General features: G+C 45.2%; 1 protein-coding gene across 1 annotated transcript in view; it reads right to left on the bottom strand.

The window, feature by feature from the left end:
• Window positions 1-628: 628 nt before the first annotated feature.
• The window catches only part of mgat3b (beta-1,4-mannosyl-glycoprotein 4-beta-N-acetylglucosaminyltransferase b), a 54,336-nt gene continuing 31,375 nt past the window's right edge, over window positions 629-23,589 (bottom strand). The window contains exons 2-5 of the mRNA XM_061066932.1: window positions 7,190-7,658; window positions 4,073-4,731; window positions 2,282-2,564; window positions 629-1,367 (exon numbers count right to left, since the gene is read on the bottom strand). Of these exons, the coding sequence (XP_060922915.1) occupies window positions 870-1,367; window positions 2,282-2,564; window positions 4,073-4,731; window positions 7,190-7,657 (1,908 nt within the window). The 5' untranslated portion in view covers window position 7,658 and the 3' untranslated portion in view covers window positions 629-869. The remainder of the gene's footprint in view (window positions 1,368-2,281; window positions 2,565-4,072; window positions 4,732-7,189; window positions 7,659-23,589) is intronic.

Genomic DNA, 23,589 nt, shown 5'->3' with positions numbered 1-23,589 from the left:
TCCATCACCACTCTCTTCCTCCCTCGTTATCATCCTTTCTTTTCCCCCTGTCCCTTTTTGTCTTTCTCTCTTCCCCTTCACACCCCAAAAAACCACACAATAATGATACAAAGACACACACACCCTCACACACACACACTTCCTCACAGACACTCACACAGGTCTAAGGTGCATGTGGACGTGTGAAAACATGACCGAGCTGAAACGTCTCCACCGAGTCGTTCACTTGGCGATGGCGACTCCAGCCGGGCTCAAATGCGGTTTATAATTTTTTTTATACAACACAAACATAATATCTGAACGTGGTTGTGGAAGGAGGTCACCGAATTTGACAGGAAGACATCTGAAGGCGAGGGGGGCGGGGTTTAGTAAACACAGACAGAAACAGAAACCAGTCCTTCACTCGATAAGCGTGTCCTCTCCACAGGTTTCAAACGCCGGCAATTAATCCCTTGTTTGTCTCCTCAGCGTCCGTCCCTCTCAGACGGCAGCGGGCCTGTCCAATCAGATCGCTCGAAGAAAGGGAGGACAGGGGTAGGGGTGGGGGGGGGGTGACGAAAAGAGAAATAGCTTGACCCCTCCCCCAAAAAGGGAGGAATGAGGAAATCTATGGTTTTTGTTTATCCAGTGGTTGTATCCTCATCGTTAATCCATGGTGGATGTGATTCCCTTTTTTAACCCCTCCCCCAAAAAAGATTTTTTTTTTTAGAGATCTCTTATCTCTGCAACATCAGTGCTGCCTGGTGGAGATACATGTAGTATCCCTCCAAGGAGAGATGCAGTTCATCAGTACCGTTCCGTCCCACTCAGTGCCGAGGCCCCACCCGGGCCCTGCTAGTTATCTCACGTGTGTCCGCCCGGCCGACCTCCTAGCCCTCGCTCGGACCGGACACCCGGCTGTACGGGTTCTGAAGGAGGTAGCGGTACCTCTCAAAGTGCTCCAGCATGTACTTGGGGGCGTACATGTGCTCTTTGGGGTCCGCCGGAGGATATTCTTGCACGGAGCCGTCGAACCAACCCCCGGTTCGGATCAGATCCTGGATGTAGCTGAGATCTCGCTTGTCCTCGTAGTCTCCCCAGCGCGGGAAGTCTCCGTTCTGCGCCGACACCAGCTTGAAGTAGATGCCCTCGGGCGTGAAGCACCAGGAGCAGTGCCAGCCAGCGAAGTGGAAGGGGCTGCCCACCGACCACTGCACCAGGATGTGGCCCGTGTCGTTCTCGTACTTGCGGAACCCCGGCATGGTGTAGTACTCCCGGCGCCGCAGTTTGATCCCGTCGCCGTCGTACACGTCGCTGAGCATCCCCACCGTGCAGCCCGAGACCACCTCCAGAGAGCCGAACTGCTTCCAGAAGAATCCATACAGGGACTGGAGGTTGAGACAGGAGAGGAGAACAGAGTTAGAAAAAGGGTGTCAGCCCTATGTTCCCACAGGCCTATGTTCCCAGATTTATTTTTGATAAATTTGTCCCGATGTTCCCACAGCCCTATGTTCCCACATGTCTAGATTTTTCTGAAAATTAGGGTTAGGGTTAGCGATGTTGAGCTCAAGAGAGTTTGGAGGGTTAGGGTTAGGGTTAACGGTGTTTAGCTCAAGAGAGTTGGGAGGGTAAGCGATGTTGAGCTCAAGAGAGTTTGGAAGGGTTAGGGTTAGCGGTGTTGAGCTCAAGAGAGTTTGGAGGGTTAGGGTTAACGGTGTTTAGCTCAAGAGAGTTTGGAAGGGTTAGGGTTAGCGGTGTTGAGCTCAAGAGAGTTGGGAGGGTTAGGGTTAGGGTTAACGGTGTTTAGCTCAAGAGAGTTGGGAGGGTTAGGGTTAGCGGTGTTTAGCTCAAGAGGGTTGGGAGGGTTAGGGTTAGCGATGTTGAGCTCAAGAGAGTTTGGAAGGGTTAGGGTTAGCGGTGTTGAGCTCAAGAGGGTTGGGAGGGTTAGGGTTAGCGGTTTTGAGCTCAAGAGAGTTTGGAAGCTAGCTAGCTCCTTCAAATCGCCAGCTCTGGAATGGTGAACCCTTAACTACCAGGCAGGGGTAGAAATGGGGGAACTGTAGGAACATAGGGCCTAATTTTGTAATGAATATTAGAAATGTGGGAACATAGGGCTGTGGGAACATAGGGCTGTGGGAACATAGGGCTGTGGGAATATAGGGCTGTGGGAACATAGGGTTGTGGGAACATAGGGCTGTGGGAACATAGGGCTGTGGGAACATAGACACGCTCCCAGAAAAAGAGGCCATTCGTTCCAGTCACAGTCACCACAGCAGGAGACATATTACAAAGACGCCGTTACCTTGCGCATGTGGATGGCGAAAGGTTCTGTCCAGCCGTCGAACAGCTTGAGGAAGAGGAGGCCCTCGCGTGCTGGGATCTCATCGGCGTCGTTGATGACAAACACATCGTCCGGCCGGGCGCCGACCACCCGGGACATGCCGTTATGCGTCAGGAAGGTTCGCAGGTAGTCGTCCACGATCCAGCCGTCCTGCCGCCCGCCGTCTGGGAAGTGGTCGAGGAACACGTAGAGGATCTTGTGACGCACGTAGTCGTACGTACCGTTGAGGAGGAGCCGCAGGAAACTGGGAAGATCGCAGAGCCATTAGTTTCTGCATCGTTATAATAGTACGACAAATGGATTTGCATAATTCAGCCTATTTAGTGCATAAATACTCATTGTTGTTTATTGGATGTATTTTTCAACTGGATGTGACCTTGAGTAAAATGAATGGAGACGTTATGTGTATTGATATTGATTATAAGACCTATCAGGACTGAAATGTTAATTGATTTCACTAATTATCGCCAAAAGTTTGTAGAGAAAAACATCCAAAATGTATCTGTATGAATTCCATTGATATACAGTTGGAAAATGGCTGAATTACAATATAAGGAACAACAGGAGTGTTTGACAAATGACTCCTTTCAGCTCAGAAACCCTCCGTCCGTATGCAAAGTGACGGGAAGAACAACTCAATTAACTTGTTGCTCTGCGTGACGAAAGACAACGTGTTCCCTGACTGTAGCTTCTTTCATGCCGTGTCACATCCCATGATTGAACACACCAATCTCTGGCCTCAGGCCGGCGCACTGAGTCACTCGTGTCGCTCTTGTCATAATCAGCTGTAAAATTGCTCCCCAGGCGTTTCGCGTTATCGCCAAAGGAAGTTCATTGTCGTTGTTAGTCGGCGCACTGACACCCGAGAGGCGTGAAGGTGGCTGTAAACACAATCTGTGAGCTGTAAACACACAGATGCACCGGGAAGAGTCAAAGTGTGATAAAAAAATAAATTGCGATTCAACCTGAATATTTATGAAAACAGATGATCCATTAAATATCTCAAGTTCAAGCTAGAGCCTCAAATTAATTCCTTATCTGTATTAAAACACATGTAAGATGAGAACACCTTTGCCAACTCAAGCTTTGATAGTGGCTGCACTACAAGTCTCTCCACTTTAATCCAGTGTGAGATTTGCTGAGTCTGGATTTGTTTTGAATTTTACATTTTACAACCAGACTCGTCTGCTGATGCCACAGAGCAGCTCAGCTGAGGATTACACCTCTTCCTGAAATACACCTTGAACCTCGGGGCAGAGCTCGTATATAATTTCCACACATACTATTTCCATTTATTTATCCATCAATTGTAAAATATTTTCAGACGATTCCAATTGTTTGGCTAACTATTTATATCTCTGGCATTGCATTAGTGTTTTTTTACAAACTTTTTTCTCATCTTATTCTACAGAACAATGCCACGTGCACTCTCTCATGTGTGGAGACATTTCACCCCATCCAATGTAGAAGGAAAGGCTGTGTACATTTGCAAATACTGTGTAAAGACATATGTTAAGAATGACACAACGATGCAGAAGCATAAAGTCAAGTGCCCAAAGTTTCCTCAGGGCTCAAATCAGCCTATGACAAAACAAAATGTTTATATTTATGTCTGTATATGACAAGGTAAATACAGTTAGTATAAATTATCCACAAACTTTCCCGTATATTCCCGTTAATTGGAAAGTTTCCAACTTTGAATATTCCCGGAATTTTGCAACCCTGGACATACACCAGGAATGTGGGTCTTACCTCAGCGGCCGTCTCTCGCCGTAGGCAGTAAAGTTGGATTCACAGACGAGGAACAGATCGACGGCTTGGGCGAGCTCGCGGAAGCGCACGTGCAGCAGGTCGAACTCGTGGTTGACGTTGATGGCGTTGATCACCCTCCGCGGCGTCTCCCTGGGGGTCAGCCGCTCCTTGGTGGGCAGGTTGGAGTGATACACCATGGTGGGAACCCCACAGTAAGGTCCGTGCCACCCCGGCCGACACACACACTTCACCAGCCGCTTCCCGTTGCCCCTGGCCCTCGTCTTGGCCTTGGGCGCTATGGAGGGCTGCTGCTGGACCTCCAGAGGTTTCCGTTGCCCAGCACCCCCGGCCCGAGCCCCTTCCCCGGCTCCGTTGGCCGCGGCCCCCCCTGATTTCCCCGAGTACTCCTTGGGTGTAGCCACCTCTGTCCCCTGCCTAAAGCAAAGAGCCCCGGCTTTGGTTCGGGCAAAGTACGGTGTTTTGTCCTCTTTCAGCTGGTGTGTGTGTGTGTGGATGTCTCCCAAGAATTCCAAGGAGTCCGGCAATTGATCCCTGAGGGACCCCCCCCTGTGGTCTTTTCCAGCAAATGGGAGGTCATGCTCAGCAGGTTGAACTTGTAGGTTGGGGTTCTGCGGTCGCAAACGGTCCTCAACCCTCTCCTGGAAGTAGACGGAGAAAGGAAACTGTTAAGGACACTTCAAATTCAAATCAATATCAGTAAACTACATTTCACACCAAGGAACGACTTGATATTTAGGGCTGTGAGCTGCACACACAACGATGGAGGTGGTGACAATATTTAAAAGTTGCATTTCAGATGGTTAAACAACAGGATAAGAAACTGTTTGTGCTCCTGTGTACTGGTCTCACCCTCTGAAGCACCTCAGTAAACACAGACTGATGTCTCCCTGCTCAAATCCTGTTTAATGTGAATAATGAAACGGTTGCAGAAGTCTGTAAATTATTTATTCAAATACCGAACTTCAGCCAGCAGCCAAAAAGAATCCTGATTTGAAGTAACTGTGTAATTAAAGTGAGATGACGTGAAAGAGAACATCCCATCAAAAATGTATCATCAGGACGGACTCGTACTTACACTCCATGAAATTAGAAACTTAAATCCTCACTCTACCATCGAGACACGAGTCCAGCTCCTCCTGCAAAGAATTTATTAAATCCCGGTCTGAACGAGTCTGTCTTCATAATTGGGTTGTTACTCTCCCTCCCGTGTGCGAGTGAGAATCAGTGCAGGAGGAACCTCATCATTGGAGAGTAAACCACCAAGGTTGTGTGTAGTATTGTCGTTTTCAAAGTGCAGTTAGAACATTTGTGTTTGTCTCACTGTTGCAGATGAGCAGGTGAGAATGTAACCTTCTGTCAGGTGCATCAAACAAGATCAAAGATGAGTGAACAAACAGGCTGCAGTTCATGTTGAGCTTTACTGGCTCCTACAGTGAATCACTACATGACCATGTGACCTCCGAAAAGTGACTAGAGACTCGAGCAGTTCACTTTGTCTCAAAGATACAACGAAATACAATGGAGGTGATGAGATCATAAAAACGTGCATTAAGGACAATTGTAGCAGGGACAGATAAAAGGAGATATAGGATCAAAGCAATGTTCTATCGCCTGTCATTTTAAAAACAGGAGGAAATGTATATGAGTCATAAAAGCATTTTTACTGTTTCTTTGCACCTTTACTCGTCTAAATCAAATGAGTGGAAGGTAAAGTTTTCACGACAAACAAAGATTCCTTATAGAAGACGTCAGGTATTTTGCAGGTGTCAGCGACAGTAAACATTCACAATCGTAACGTGATCATAAACAACCAGTTGGCTGTATGAATGCTGCTTTTACCACTGAGATAATGTTTACCCTGATCCACCAGCGTATTTACTCAGGATTTATGGAGGTCAAATGCAGTCTCACTTTCTCTCTTCTGCCAGCGTCTCCACTAAGTCTCAGGATCTTGACGTGAGCACGAAGCGGCGCCGGCCTCATATTCACGAGATGGAGATAAAAAAACAATAAACTGTCCGCGCTGCATAAACACTGACTTTTAACACAGAGCCTGACAGCAGTTTATGATCAATTATTATATTATTAATCGTCCAACTTGTGCTATACTCCATACAGGTTTACAGGAAGAATTTGTTTATTTTACTCTAGAATATTCTATATATTAGTATTTTATTCAGAAAGTGAAAGAAGCTATATTTCATCTTGTGCTTCTATAATCTGTTTTGTTAATTGAGCAGGCCTGAACCAATCACGAGTCAGTCTCAGCTGTCAATCAAAGTGTTTGACTGCATCTTCATATCATCAAATAACAAATGAAAACCAAAGTTATCAGAAACAAAAGTTTGGAACAATATCAGTGCGTTAGAAACTACCAGAAAAGACCATCTTTGAGAAAATGTAATTCAACCTGTACTTTGACTTTTTAGTTTGGTGTATGTCCAATCTGCTAACATGGAGGAAGCCGAAGACATGATCGAGCAGCTTTGCCTTCATTTTTGGGAATGTGTCATGTATCTAACTTTATGTACAGTCAGTGGTTTTACACTACATTTAACACAGAGCCTGACAGCAGTTTATGATAAATTATTATATTATTAATCCACCAACTTGTGCTATTCTCCATACAGATTTACAGGAAGAATTTGTTTATTTTACTCTAGAATATCTTATATAATAATATTTTATTCCGAAAGAAGCTATATTTTATCATGTGCTTCTATAAACTGTTTTGTTAATTAAGCAGGCCTGACCAATCATGAGTCAGTCTCAGCTGTCAATCAAGGCGTTTGACCTCATTTTCATATCATCAAATAACTAATGAAAAACAAACTTATCAAAAACAAAAGCTTGGACCAATATCAGTGCGTTAGAAACTACCAAAAAGTGACAGAAACCATCTTTCAGAAAACGCTATTCAACCTGTACCGTGACTTTTTAGTTTGGTCTATGTCCCATCTGCTAACATGGAGGAAGCCAGAAGACATGATCGAGCAGCTTTTGCTTCACTTTAGGGAATGTGTCATGCATCTATCTTCATATACAGTCAGTGGTAGTACACACATTGTCCACTACAAGGTGACAGTGAAGTTTTACCTCGTCTTGAGAACCCCCCCGCTGGTTCTCCTCAGGCTTCTCCCAGGGGTACGGAGCCGCCGCCTCCTCCCTCAGCCTCATCTCCAGCCCGGCGCTGCTAATAACCCCACCACCTCCGACCATGATCCCACCGATCCCCAGACCCTTCCCTCCTCCTTCCCCGCCTCCTCCTCCGCCTCCTCCTCCTCCCGCAGCACCCGACGCGCCTCTGGCTTTGGCGTCCGGCTGACGGATAACCGGTAAGGGTGGGGCCTCTTCGGGGGAGGCGGGGCTGATCGGGGTGGAGGCCACGCCCTTCTCCCTCCAGAAGAAGCCGGAGACCATGATGAAGGACTTGATGTTGGGGTAGGGGGCGGAGAGCTCCCGCAGCAGGGAGACATAGTGCAGCGCCTTGTAGTAGTGGAGGAAGGAGATGACGCACAGGCCCACCGTGCAGAGCAGGAACACCCGGTGCCGCCGCATTTTCATCCTGCCAACACAGAAAGGAGCGAGAGAAATGAATAACAAGGATCTGACTAATGAGATTACAAAAAAACAATTTCCGTTTTTAGGAACAATCTCTTCATTCCAATCTGCACCGTTTATAGCTGTGGGTAAACTGTAATTAACCTCATAAGACAGTGGCCTCTGGGATAGTTTAGGATTTTAATAATTAAAAACAAATAAATCAATCACCACTTTTGGGATTTGATAAGAGCAGCAGTCCGGAGAACAGAAGGAAGACACCGAACATGAACCTTCTGTGATTTTCTGCTCAGGCTCTTGTTTTCTTTGCTAATTACTTGAAATACTTGTTCAAAGTTAAAGAGAAGTGAAGACTGTGAAGAAATAAAGAACCTCAGGGAAACAAGACTCTTTGTTCAAAGATAAGGAAATTAAAAATATTATTTTATTACCAGCTGTTTGACGAGAGACAATATTTTGGTTTAAAATTGAGATGGAACCACTGTAAGTCAGAAGAAATAGTGCCTCTGTACGTTCCACCTATAGAACAGTAAAAGAGCCGGTAGATGGTGGAGACCAAACCAGAGCTGAAATAAGAGTAACATTCATAAGGTGGCTGAAAACATGACTCAAAATAAAAGCTCATCTTTGCTTCATGTTTTCCTAACGTGGAAATAAGTTTTAATAAACTAATATTTCTGCCATGTTGACTTTACAGAGGTCAAAGTAAGGTTTACATTTTGTTGCTTCTCTCCTAAATCGCCATAAATCAGTGATAATCAAGTGTTAACCCATAAACCAGAAGTAACCATATTTGGAGGGGCAGGGGGGTGGAGCCTGACGGAGATCTTGAGGTCACTACCCGCCCACCTACACTTGTAACTTGCGTCCAAGGAGTATTTGATTGAGATGAGAAAATGTCGTACAATGCACTCGGTATTCAGGAGTAATCATGGTGTTCGAAAAATATAACATGACTCAAGACTAATTACACATAATCCTAATCCGGTCCTGTTTGCACAAAACTGCCTGATCCAATTCATCTTCATTTTCTCCAAGATAAAGAGCAGATTGAACTGATGAGCGTCGGTCCTGGCACCGAGTGGAATCTCCTTCAGAGAACAAGCGGTTTACAGTCAAGGAAGGGAAAGCACGATTTCATTTCTGCTCCCTAATCCATCTTCAAAAATGTTGGACATCTGAACACATTGAGCAAAGAAATAAAACAATGAGGTAAAAAGAGACGGTGCTGCCAGCGAGCTCAAGAAGAAGACGGCGGAGGAAGAAGAGGACAAGGAGGAGACGAAGGAGAAGAAAGACTGAAGGAGAGTGAGAGTCCCACTGTGGAGATGATTCCCTGTTCATCTTCAACAGGTTGTTTGGAAACTCCTGTTGAAACTCGTGTTAACATCCTGACATATCGAAGAGGAGTTTACAAATCAATTCTTCAGACGACGAAGCTGCTGCCAAGTTTACACTGCAGAACTTTCTAGGCTGTTGGATTCGCTGTGAAGTTTACATGAGACGACTCAGGAATCAAACACCAGATGTTTCAGCAGATGCAGCTCCTGGTACCTTCACCTGATAGTCAGTGAAAAGAGAGGCGGGAGGGGGAGGAGTCGAAGCCTCACTACTGTGACCAGGTCTTCACGGCTTAAGTGACGTAAACTTTCTATAATTGAATTTACACGCTAACGTTGATTAGTAGAATCCTGATGACAAACAGAAACTCATTTGGACAGATGTCAAACCGTCAAAGGTTATAACATTATTGAATCCTCTGAAGTATTCCGTTATATTAAAGCAGCCAAGAGAAGTTCATCAAAGTTTAAAACATGTCACTTCCTGTAGCCAGCAGGTGGCGCTGTATTGATGAGTCACTATTGATGTGGATCTGATCAGGGCGGGACTGTGAATGTGTGAATGAGGTTTGAGGCTGAAAGAACAATGCCCAGAGGAGTTATAATAAATCCCTCTTTTTTGGCGAATCATCAAAATGTCACGCCACGCCACGGTCTCACCTTGTGATGAAATCATATATACCGAGGTGGTTTATATCGCCATCTTGTTGAGAGGACATTCACAGAAGTTGAAGTTGATCTAATGAAAGCCCAAGGACAAGTTCATCAGACTTATTTGTCTGTCATGAGAAGACAATCAAACTTTTACGCCACGCCACGATCACACCGGGTGATGAAAACTCGAAATTCGAGGTAGTTTAAATGCCATCTTGTTGTGATGATAGTCTTGTCCATATGAGGTTGATCTGATGAAAAATGGCCACTAAATCCAAAATGGCGGGCTTCCTGTTGCGTTTTTCCCATTGCACTCAGACTTTTGTTTTGGTCTAGTAATGATACACCTGGGCTACGATTTCTATGAGGATCGGTGAAAGCTAACTGAGGGGCTTTTCCTTAGATGGCGCTGTTGAGCCATTTTGCCACGCCCATTTCAAATTACTCCAGAATACAATTACTTTTTGGGGTTTTGAATTTCCTGCAAACTTTGTTTCGAAATTGAGCGCCTAGGCCTGAAAAAGCCCAAAAGGGAAATACAAATCCTTCAAAAATACAATAGGGCCTCCCACCGTAGGTGCTTGGGTCCTAAAAAGGAAAACCGATGATTGAAAAAGTTAAAGAATTAAAAAATGAAGATAGATGAGGTGGTGGTGGAGTTTTCAGGCCTCACTCAACCTAATCCTCACTCTCACAGGCCCTAACGCTGCAGCTATAGCAGAAGTATCTATGGATATGATGCATTATGCAGTGATACTTCATCTCCCTGCTGAGATGCTGCTGAACACAATCCTACATGGAAGAGGGGAGGAGAGGTCAGGGGGAAACTGGGGATGAGGTGGAAGCTGCAGCTCCCGCTGTCACATCCGCTCTGCAGCTCCCAGCTCACTGATCTGTCATCTCTGACTCCGCTTCATGTTCACTCCATCACTCCTTCACTCCTTCACTCGTCTTCTCTCACAGCGCGGAACGAAGGACGAAGAGGAGGAACCGAGGGCCCAGTAAAAGACTCTCTCTCTCTCTCTGTCCTCATACACAGAGGGATGGAAAGAAAAGGAGAGAGGAGAAGAAGAAGAGTTTTCCTTTCTTCTTCTTCTTCACCAGAAATCTTTTAATGAGAAGCATCAGAGGGAAGATGATAGAAACCCCAATCAGGCGATGTGAGCTTAAAAATAAACTGTGGATTCTATCTCTCATCCAAACACTATATCAGCTGTTATCTGTGGTTGTCAGGACGACATGACAGCTGAGACTGACTCACTCTTGCTGGTGTTTGTCAACAGGAAGTTGATACAGTGGCTCGACCTCTGATCGCTACCGGCGACAGTGGGAGGAAGTGGAAGTGTTGAACTGTATATACAGTGTATGATTGAAGACATCAAGTTCTGAGAGGAAGATCCACGTGATAACCGACCGCAGAGAGAGAGAGAGAGAGAGGAGGGTTCACTCACTGAACGGTTGATACCATCTACAGTGAACTGACTGACAGAGGTCAAAGGTCATCCATTACTGTGCCTGAAAGAGACAAAGAATCATCAAATGCAGTAAAGGCCCAGAAGTCCTTTGTGTGGGTCAAGTGTTAAAGAAAATCCTGTGTTTCCCATAATGAAACTCAAAAGGACCTTTTGTTCGTTCTGGTAAAACATCGACTCATTTACAACCTGTGGCCCCTTTTTTAACGAAGTCTTTCTGATGTTTGAGGCCGAGCTGACGACACTGTGACATAATCAGGGTGAGGCAGAATGTGCAAAGCTCCTCTAGAGCCGAGGAAGACATTTACACCACTGCTCTTACAGGCTGTTCACTGGGCAGCAGCAAAACCCAACGAATGTCCAAACAGAAAGTTTTGTCCACACGTCAGATTCCCCATGAGCAGAATATGAGTTTGTAGAATGAATCTGCAGCTCATCAAAATGTCCAATGTGTGGCTGGTGTTAACAAAAAGACATTTTCACTCTGCTTAGAAAAGCTTTATGAGTTTTAGAAGTCAAAAAACACTGAAATTCCTTATAAACATCTGACGACAAGTGACAGTAGAAGTTGAAAGAAAAACGGGAAACTATGTGGTTAAACAATGGATTGAACAACTTAATTAACTAATTAGACAATTAAGGATTTGCTTCTAACGATGCATAACATGGCTTCCAGGCTTTGCACGTCCACGAGATAGAACGATAAAGGCTGAGTAGGATCTGTGTGGGACCTCCAGTCTGAAAGACCTGCCCCCCCCGCTCCGTCAGCGAGTCTGACTCAGACATCTCACTTCACATCTCCCCAGGTTTTCAGTTATAAGTGTCTGTGTCCTGCCTCCTGGTCCGAGTGCAACTGTTCCTAATAATAAGGTCACACCAGAGCTCTCCACCCGGCCGAGCCTCGGCCTCGACCAACTCGTCCTATCTTCATCTCCATCTAAATTCACATTCCTCTCTGCTGCTAAAAAAACCCAAAAAAAACACTTTGAGACAAATCTGTGAAGTTAAAAAACTCTTTAAAATGTGGCCAGACACGGGGGAGGGCGACACCCGCCCCCCTGGTGACGGGCCAGCCAATCACAGCCCGGCATGTGTTCAGCACTGGAATGCATTGAATTATGGGAGGAGGACGGTTTTTTTCTGAAATCTGCTTTTTGTGTGTTTTTGATTCAGGCCCGACTTGAGTTCCTGTGTTTATACAAGAGAGAGCTTTTATATGTGGGCCGTCTGATGTCAGAGGAGGTGGAGAGAGCCCCCCCCCAGCCCCCCCCCCACGGCACCGTTTATTTATCTTATCAAAGCGGTGTTACGTGTAGATTTCACTCCTCCAAAATATCACTCTCTCTCTGTCTCTCCGCACCCACTAACTCTGTCTCTGCGGGACTTTTTAGGTTATTGGTGCCCCCCCCCCCAGAGAGTTTAGAGAAGCCGCGGCCAACGGTGGACAAACACAAACCAAACATTTGGTTTGGAGAAGCTGAGACCGATTCCAAGTGATAAACAACCACAGAGAGAGAGAGACAGACTCCACGCCAGGAGTTCTCCCAACTAACTGCTATTAATTTCATCTGTGTGTGTGTGTGTGTGTGTGTGTGTGTGTGTGTGTGTGTGTGTGTGTGTGTGTGTGTGTGTGTGTGTGTGTGTGTGTGTGTGTGTGTGTATGTGTGTGTGTGTGTGCACTGCTGACCTATTGAACCAGTTCTACATCGAACACTGAATCTTGTCCAAGTATTTAAGAATTTGGGGCTGACAGAGGGAAGATGGAGGTGGGGGCTGGGGTGGGGGCGTCTGTCTATTGTCATGGCAACGGTTGGAGGTCACGCCACAGTATCACTGCTCAAAATAAATGCTGAGCTTTTTTAAAGAATTAGAATACACTTTAATACGTACATGCATAGATTATATGTCCCTAGACTCTTGTGCTTTATCAGCATGTTGTTGTCGACCATGTTTCACGCTTTAAAGTAATTAAAGTGGGATTTTGAGAGGTGACTGCATAGAGAGAACTTTGTTTACTGGAGGCGAACGTGCAGTGAACAGTCGACTCTTGCAACAGGAAACCTTTAGTTTCGATGTGTGGTTGTGATTTCTGGTTGGAAATCATTTAGGACTGAAACGAGAGGTCAGAGGGGTCGAGTGCTCCTACATCTGACAAACCTTCCAAACCTCAAAACACTTCAATTTAACCAAAGAGCTGCTGCTGAAACACATTGTGATGTTGTATGTTTGGGTATAAATCAGTAAAAACAGGAAAACAACTGTGAATCGAATCAACACACGAGTTTAGTGTTCACTAGAGTACAGATTTACACTCAGAGAGATCTGAAGTAGATTACAGTTATGACTGTAACTGTATAAATATGAGTTACATACCAATAAAGTGAGGTCAGACGGGTACAACTAGCCTGATTATCACCGCCTACGATGTGACTGAATGTGAAATGAGAAACATCCCTCATAGAGAGTCCCACGCCAACTTGTTCCCACAGAGGAGATATGAATATGAGTCCCTACATTTCTCCCCCTTTCATGAACTGCCCCGGCTACACAGCATGAGGGGGCACCAGTGAGCCACTCTACACACACAGACACACACACACACACACACACACAACCAGTACAGATTATACCAGTAACACAGGTAGAAACATGCCGGTACTCAAACAGAGGCGAGGTTCAGTTGACAGAAAAAGTGCACAACCCCATCATTCAGCAGATACATTAACATGTGCACACACAAACATGGGCGGACACACTGCAGCACGCACAATCGCACACTTAGTGGTTTGTGGCCGGAGTTGTTTTGCCGTATCAGCGAAACGGTTTCATAGGTGGAATGATAAATGATGCACTGCCTCTCCAGACAGTGCTTAAAGGGCCTTTATTTCATAAGGACTTTAAGGCAGCACAGCTTTGCACCGTGTGTGTGTGTGTGTGTGTCTGTGTGTCTGTCTGTGTGTGTGTGTGATGATGCTCTGAGAAGGGCGAGCCACCTCATCTAAATCCCCTGTTCTTCTCTCTCATCACACAGAAACACTCACACACGGTTTCACACGGGATCAGCCTCCTCTGCTATCGTCTCATCTGGACTACAAAGCGTCTCTCGGCTCTTCCCTCCACCTTCCGTCTCCGACCGGTCTGTTGATCTCACCTAACAAGCAGCCGGGGGGGGGGATATCCAAACACAACAAAGCGCTCGGGGCGCAGCAGTTACCGAGACCGACCGACTTCCAACCGCAAGATCACAAGCATGCGGCCCGATCAAGATCTCCGCTGGTTACGGCTCCAAAACTTGTGTCTCGTGGAGATAAAGAAAAACTCTTAATTGCAATTTGTGCGAGAGAGAAACTGAAATCTGAAAACTTTAAAATCAGACACAGACTCCCTAAACTGAGACATGTCACGTCCCTCGGCTGTGTTTACCAACGGAGCCTTTGTTCACGAGCAACAGACCGAGACATGAATCAGCTCTGAAACACAGGAGGGTGGAAATCCAGGGAAATAATTAAAATCCATAGTCCATGGATGAGTATTAGAGCCACATGAGGTCATAATATAACAAGAATAAAGTATCTTGAGGGTAAAGTCGTAATATGCAACAGCACAAAAAGGCGTTATGTCGTTTTGTTGCTTCCATTCTTGTTATTGTTATAATTGCTTTTGTTCTATGTTGTCTATGTTGTCTTTGTTTTATTGTTCCTATTGTATTAATATCATGACTTTATATTAGGACCCTTATTTTTGAAATCTCAGATTTTCATTGTTGACCTAATACGCCCCTGTGATGGGTGTTACTGAGTCATAAACAATAACATGGCAAGTATTAACATGAAGTGGAGGATCATGACTCATGAGTCAACATGGAGACTAAGGGAGAGAATACAGTCCCACCCACAGCCTGTAATCTTATACCCCCCCCACATGAAGGTCAGACACAGAGCAGCAGGCTGTGTAATCAAAACCCAACAGGAGCTTATACACAGAGAGAGAAGGCGATGCCACAGTTCAACACTCTTCAATCGAGTGTCACGTGATGTCAGATAAATATACAATTTTTAAATATAAATAGAGCGAAAACACAGAAGCATAAAGTGCAATTTTGAAAGATTCTAATTTGGCAGTTGCTCTAAAGTGAATACTTCTCTTTGTGGTCAAACTTTTGTCTTAAGTAATTCATATGAGGACATTTGTCTCTTTATTTTTAAGGTAAAACGAACGATTCTGTTTTTGGATTAATCTTGAATCTAAATAATCTGAAGCTGCCGCCACCAACACTTCATTAAAACAGGCTGGAACCTTAAAAATCTGATTTACCTTGAAGGGTTTGTTCAAAATAACTCCGGACCTCAGTAACAGTCCCCGGCGTGAAACTGAAAGTTAATGAATATGAAAAAAGTACCTTACTCAATGAACATCAGGCTGCAACTTCTTCTCAATGTGGACGAGCTTCGGGAATTGAACGCTTCTGCTGTAAAGTTCTATCAGGTCTGATTCTTCCCCTCTGGCCCAGTAACTCTCCTCTGACTCCGCTCCTCAGCAAACACACTAATTTCACTGGAGGATTGTGACATGAAACTGGTCATAAACAGCACTTCAGCCTCAACTCTCTCTGACTTCACTGCACTTCCTCTTTCACATCTGCCTTCTATTTCCTTAAATACAACAACTGTACAAACCCACCTGTTTATTAACTGTTTACTTCCACCTTTGTTCTTTTTGCTATCGGAAGCATTCAATTTTGGTCAGGATTACGATTTAAAGATTCCCATTATTGTCCTTACTTAAGTGCAAATGGAACACAGTGACATTGCATCCTGCTCCTTCGTACTTAAAGAAGCCATCTAACGTACAAATTAAAGAAATAAATAGATAAATATGGTACAAGCAGGTATATATTAAAACATAAATATATATAACAGAAAAGGTATTGTACTACTATCTTTTTAAAGACAATTATAATAATGCATGGATCAGACATATTTAGAGGGCTGATATCTATGAGTGTGTGCAACTTGGGACCAGCTACACTGGATATGGTATCAGGTCTTGGCTGCTTGTTCATGCTACTTAAAGGTGGCCTGTGCATAATATGATGGAAAGGTTCTCCTGGACTCATGTGCTCATAACGTGCGATTATGAGAGCGGTGTTCGGAGTCCACTTGGCCGACCACCATGCTTGATCGGTGGCTTTTGAGCGATATTGGAGCCACGGTATTGGCTCAAATCAGGATAAGCTGTTTTTGAATATATGCTGCTTTTGGCCGGATGCCAAATAACCTTTCTGGGTCTGAGTGCATCATACGTCCTGAAGCTCACACTCTGGCCACAGCAGCAACCAGAGGTTGGATGGCTTTTGTTTGGGTTGTTGCGATTGATTTGTGGGATAAAAGCATCCAGGAAGTATCACACTCAAAGTATTAAACTAATATCAAAATGGGATTTCAGAACGTGTTGACACTTTTAGTGTTTTATCATGAAGCCGAGACTGGCTCCTGTGGGCGTGTCTAACACAGGAGCAATCGATTAAAATACAGGTTTGCTGCTGGTCTCTTGCATTAGTGTCTTTCTGTCGATGCATTTGGGCTTTTAAATCATTTTGCTCCGGCTTTATCTGTATGAATCGTTATGAGTTTTTTTTAAATGTGCATGGTGCTTTTGGATTAATGCCACAAAACCTTATTGGCTTTAAGTTTTCTTTGGGGACATTTAGGTGCATTTGCTGCATTGTGGGAAAAGACATGTTTTTGGGGCTCTTCAGCAAACTTTATGTTGATTTTAAAGGTGACTGCTCATATTCAGGTTCATAATTTGTATTAGTGATATTACTTAGTTAGGTTCAGATGCTCTAGAATGTCTCTCTCCTCAAACTGTCCATTGCTGCAGCTCCTCTTTTCAGCCTCTGACTGAAACACTTGGTTTAAGTGCCTGTCTTTTAAAGGCCCCTCTGCTGATAAATAAAGGTCAGCTCTGATTGGCCGGCTGCCCCACTCTGTTGTAATTGGTCAACCACTTCAGCTCCAGCTCTCACTCTGCCGGGCTTTGTTGTGGAGCGTGCCAGATGAGCCGCTAAACAGGAAGTATGCAAATGTCAGTGACATAAATAGCCCACTAGGGGAAGGACCCCGGATTAAAGCCTCTACATTTGGACACTTCCTCTTTGAGTTCCGCACAAGCAGCAGCTCTTCCCAGACTCCTCTGCTCTGCTAGAATATCAGAATGCAGCACTTCCTCTCGTGTCTCTTTTGTGCCACAATCCGGGGAATTCAGCTCTTCTTCTCTGGGCTCACGGGTCGCTGCTTCAGTGAGTCAGTTGTCAGCAGAAAGCCAGTGTGCTAAGTGGGTTTCAATAATGCAGAGCCGGTGGGGGTCCCGGCAAGAGTGTATGTGTGTGCCTGTGTGAAACTGTATGTTAGGATGGAACCAGGGTTCGGGTGTTCGGTGGGAAGCTGGAGCTGCAGTGAGAGGGAGTGCATGTCTCTGAGAGGCTCGGAGCGTGTGAGGAATATTGTTTAGGTGTAGAAGTCGTGATTTGTGTGTGTGTGTGTGTGTGTGTGTGTGTGTGTTTATGTCTGTGTGTGAGGGAGGATGGACTGAGGTGGGAGGATGGGGAAGGAGCCGGAGGAGTGCTTCCATTCGTCGGACCTGATCTATAATTCATCTCTTTAGCAGCGGGTGAGGTCTTCCTCTCGTTCCCCCTGTTCGCGCTCTGCACTGACGGAGGAGACAAGTGTTCCACGCTTCATTTCACTGTCTCTCTGCCTCCATCCATCCCAATGCACTGCTCCCTCTCCGGAGGCAGAGCGGCTGTGAGCTGCAGCTCCGTGAAATCCACCGGATGAAGACGTGAACCGGTTTAAACGAGTAACAGAGTTTAAAACCAGAAATTTGATTTACTCTGCTTATTGATCATCTTTTCCTCTATGAATCGTATCCATCACACATGACATGAAGTTATAAACCTTGATTATTTTCATCCACTTCTCCATCCATCTCTAACTTTTCCTATTAACAGCAGTTTAATCTGCTAGCGCCCTTGAACATATTCAACTATTGAACCGTTATGTTTTTACTTGTGTCTGTTTTCATTTGTTTGTTCTGATTTTAACTTGTTTCCTGTCATTCCGAGCTTTTTGTTTTACACCAGCTATTAAAATAAATATTAAAAATTAAAATTCATGATTTTGTATCCATGCTGTCTTTCTTTACTCTTCTGCGAGATGTCTAAAGTCAGATAGCGATGGAAAACCACTTGTTCAAACAGATCCTTTTGGCCATGCACGGCTTGTAAAGACAGCAGCTCCTCCCTTGCATCAAACTTGGCAGTGACCTGTCTGGCAAAGTCCTCCAGTGTGTTTTCAACATCTTGTATCCGCTCTCATCTTGTAACTGACATTTTGGGACAATTTGACTCTTCAGTTCTTCCAAAGCAGCAACAAGGCTCCTGCAGATTCAGGCAGGAAGAGAGATAACCCACAAACTGGATTAGTTCATTGTTCTACTCTTTGAAAAGCACTGGTATTGGAATCGGTATCAGGAAGGGACATTTATATCAGATATCAGCATTTCTAGCCAAGACAGAATGAGTTTTAAGAATCAAGCTCAACCAACACAAAAAACCTACTTTATTATGGAACTCTAAACCCATCTCATCACTGGAGACTTGACAAAGCTCCTCCAGAGAAACAAAATACTAGAACCAAGGTTTAGGTGCAAATCAATCGAATTCTCATCAAATAAATATTAAGGAGTATTAACAGTTGACTTTAATTGTTTACTGAAGCACACAGAGTATTTAAGGTGGAGTACAAGTATTGGTGTGTGTTTTGATTGTATACACTTGTATATTTGTGTTTGTGAAAGCGGCCTGAGGGACTCAGATGTCTTGCTCAGCTCAACTCTATCTTTTCCTCCATGGAGCTGATTCAGCTGTTCTCTCCATTCACTTCCTTCCTTCCTTTCCTTTCATTCCTACTTTCTCCAGCTGAAACCTTCTGACACCAGCAGTTCACACGAGGACACGTCTGAACTGCATCATTTCCTCTCCGTCTCTAACCTTCTTTCTCTCTGCTTCCATTTAAACCTGTTTCTGTGGATTATTTCCCGATGTGAGACCGAGACACGGACCAATGCATCGACCTTAACTTCTAATAATTGAAACCTTTAACTTTAACGACGCTGAACTTTTTACGGCATCAAATAACTCATTCAAACCAAACTCATCAGAAACATGGAGGAGGGTCGATTTATGCCCAATACAGCGGTCAGACACTAAGGGGTAATTGTGACACGTTTCGTCCATCTTTATTCAGTCCACTATACCAGGGGTTTTCAACCGGGGGTCCGCAGCCCCCGGGTGGTCCGCGACGGCATTGCAGGGGGTCCGCGAAATTTGCTTTGATATTTCAACACATTTCTAGATTACTAAAATATGTGTAAATAATATAAACGTGCTGTTGACCATGAGGTTAAACTTAAGTAGGCCTCAATTGTTTGTGTGATATTGTAATATTATCATTTGTGACATATTCTGCATTACTTCATCTGTCATCTTCCCTCTTCAGTTGTAGCCCCAGTTTATGTTGGTTGTTATTGATCACCGTTACTTTAACGTTCTCTCAACATGTCAGCTACATGTCTGTACATTTAAGTCATGAATTTTATATATTGATGTACTGAGATGCAGTACAACTACAAACTGCATTTTAATTTTGTTTTCAATTCTTAAGCACTAAAAAATCAACCGTTGTTGTTGTTTTTTACACAGATTTTTCTAGATTTGTTTGAGGTTTTTAAATAAAACCAACATGGAAAACCAAATGTTAAAACTTCCTTCTATCCACATACATGCACTTCAGTGGGCCGCAGATTACTTTCTAGTCAGAATGGTGGCCCATAGGACAAAACCAGTTGAAAACCCCTGCACTAAACAATGAAATCCAAATAGTTTCAACATCGTCCACACATCTATCCCGACTGTTTCCTTTGTTTCCTCTGTCTCAAAACATGAACCCTACCCATGATAACCGCTGCAGCCCCCTGACCTATGTTCAGCTCTCACTCTCCCATCCATGTTGACTGAAAACCAAATTAAAATCAAGTCAATTACACACGAGAGGCCTTCGGGGACAAACTCCACTACAAAGCCCTTAACGTCGATCTTCTTAATTTCCTCCACTTGGCAGCGTCGTTCATCACCGCGCCGCTCTGCGCTAACGACCACAGCTCTCTTTAAAAAACCAAAACCATTACCGCTGCTGTGATTCACTTCTTTAGTCGTTTGCAGCATCCGTCCTCCTCCTCTGTTTGCCACGCCCACTCGCTTCTACTCTATCCGAGGCTAAAAAGGCCGGCTCGTTGCCGCTCGGCCGTGTGACTGCGCCGCCTCTTGCCCGTGTTTACCATTAGCGGTAATGACAGGGCGCCGGCGCATCAGTCTGACAGTAAACAAAGACGCAGTGTCCTCCCCAGGTGTGTCATTATTTTCCAGACAGGATGAAAACACACACATTCTCTCTCCGTTCCTCTCCTCCTCTCCTCTCCTGTCCTCCCTCTCTTCTTCTCGGACGCCTGCAGAATTGTTCTCTGCGAGTTGCAACCTCCTCTCCACGCACCTGAAGTGCTGGAGTCATTAGATGTTGTGTGTGTGTGAGCGTTGGAGGAGTGACGGTGGTCTCTGCGGTGGATCTGTGGGGGGGGGTGTGTGGTCCAGTATCGAACGTACGGGCCTTGCTGCTTCTATATGTGAGGAATCAACAGCGGGTTCACTGCTGATTCTCTGGATCTGTTTGTTTACCGGTGTGAGAGCACACACACACACACACACACACACACACACACACACACACACACACACACACACACACACACACACACACACACACACACACACACACACACACACACACACACACACACACACACACACACACACACACACACACACACACACACACACACACACACACACACACACACACACACACCTGCTCACACTCACTGCCTCCTCTCATCTCTTTCTTCTGCACCCTTCAATCCACTCTCTCTCCAGATAAAAGCAGCAAGCGTTGCATTTCACACAATCAGCCGCGCTCAACGATGTGGTCGATCAGCGAGGTCACGAGTCGACTCGTTGGCCGTCGACACTCCACATCACAAAAGGTCACTTGTAACTGGAGCAACGCACAGACCACAGACATACACAGGGTTGTGCGAGTCAAACACTCGAAAAACACTGAGGGATTCGCTGATTCACTCCTGTCTGTGTGTGGCTGCCATTTTTATTAGGGAAACTGGAGGATGGAAGCCGTTAGAAAGGTTCCATCTTGGCTCTGGTTGAGCCGTATGGTCTTTGCATTAGTCTTCGCTCCTGGCGGGAATTGCTGAACGCGTAGAATCCGGCCTGATGGACCCAGAGAATGGCGCCATTGTGTCCAGAATTGTTGCCGTGTTATGCATAACAGGATATTCGAGGCTCCCCAGCTCTCCTGCGACTGGGGCGAATGGGTATTTTAACGCTGTGAGTGAGTTTTCTGCAGCAGCAGCAGCAGCGACTCGTCTCAGCTCCGAGGAACAGGAGGACGACAGGAGTCGGGCGTGCGTCCTGAACGCAGCCCGTTCAGCCTCTGCAACTGTTTTTAATTACAGCTCGACGGAGGCACTCGAGAAGAAAGTGTGATTAGACAAAGAGAAGAGTGGGGATAGGAAGGAGGAATGTGGAGAGAGCCGAAAATGAAAAATGAAACAGCTAGGGGGAGAAAGGGGGGGTGGGGGTGGTGAGACGAGCAGTTTTAAAAGGAGGGGAGGACGAGTGAGGAGAGAGAGGAAGAGGATTGTTAGCAGGAATAGTGCCGCAGCAGAAGGATGTGTGACTGACAAAGGAGGGAGGAGGAGAGGGAAACAGAAATAGAGAGAGAGCAGTGTTGGAGAGATGCAGTGGAGGTGCTAAATAAAGAAAGAGCCAGAAGCTGTGTGTGTGTGTGTGTGTGTGTGTGTGTGTGTGTGTGTGTGTGTGTGTGTGAGAGAGAGATCAGGACTGCAGACGAGATCACAGAGAGGAGGAGAGCTGGATGAGAGAGGATGTACGACAGCGATTTGAACAGGAAGAGATGAAACATTCTGCACGTGCACAAACACTTTCACAGATGGATAATTGTTTGATGAAGGAAACTGCAGGATTCACAGAGCCCGACTGATACTGACTTTATGAAGATGAAACCAGGGAGTATTTATATTCACTGCAAACCTCACACCGGAAGCCAATTGGCAGTCGGCGTGAAGCGTGCACACAAAAATTAGTTTTGCAGTATTTCTCTCTTAGTTTGAGGTTTTCCTGACAGTAATATTTATCCACAGGCAGGTGCATCTCCACTCTGTATCATACTGGCTCATTCCAATAACATGCTGTGTTGCATAATCGGGCTACTGCTGCTTTCATGTGTGGAAGAAAACTTTCCCGTGAGGTCATGAAAGTGGCACCGGAGTGATTTACAGTGGTAAAAAAAAAATCAAAAAAGGGTATTTCACTGCAAGCTGCAAGAAATAAAAAAAAAAGGTTTCTTCCAGGGAGGGAAATCACTAAGCTGTGGAGGTGCCAGGAGGAATTTGAGTAATCCAGCTGGGTTAATCGAGTTCTGCTTCTGAGATTACAACCTTAATGCGAGTAAGATAACTCTAAAGGGGGTTTATGCGACAGTTGCAATATCACCCTGTTGGCTCTAATCAAATTATTGGAGTGCACGTAAACCCTGAGAGGAGAGGAGGGAAAAAAGGAAAAGGGAGAGATGCTGAGGGAGGAGTGGAGGCAGAGCAGCAGGAGAGGAGTGAAGGTTGAACAGAGATGCAGACACAGATTCCCACAGAGTGAGATGAAAGCAGGCGTCGGCTCTTCACCGACCGGAGGCACGGCCGCTGGAAAAAAGCCTGAAAACACTCGGCTTCTCTCGAGCATCGGGTTATTCTCTCCGTCCCCGTGGCAGCAGCAGCCGCCAGAAATGATTTCTGTTGGTGCACATCTTCATTTCCACTGGTTCCGAGCCTTCCGCTGCTTTAGGGCAGCTCCCGCTTCGTCCATCTTTATGTATGAAAACTGAAAATACGGATAAATACAAAGTGGTGAAGCCTCAAATGGTCCAATGTTGACCAGGAAGAGCAACAATCACAGTTAATGGCAAATGAAAATCAAGTAGTTTGTCCTTTGAGCCAAGTTTTCCAATGATACTGTGAGATAACTCTTCCACGCTGTCCCCTAAAGCACAAAGGGGTTTTTATGGGGTCAAATGACCTTGACCTTTGACCTAAAAACCACAACATTCCAATCAGTTCATCTTTGAGTCCAAGGCCATATTTCCACCAGATTTTGAGTAAATTCCCTCCAGGCCTTCTTGAGATATCGAGTTCCCGGGCCGGACGGACGAACTGAGGCACAAAGAGCCGACACATGCTGCTAATTAACATTCAGCAACATTCTCCA

This window comes from Limanda limanda, chromosome 2 (assembly GCF_963576545.1).
Source record: "Limanda limanda chromosome 2, fLimLim1.1, whole genome shotgun sequence".
Lineage (NCBI taxonomy): Eukaryota > Metazoa > Chordata > Actinopteri > Pleuronectiformes > Pleuronectidae > Limanda > Limanda limanda.
Note: the sequence above shows the minus strand (reverse complement) of the source record. Positions and strands in the feature narration are given on the sequence as shown.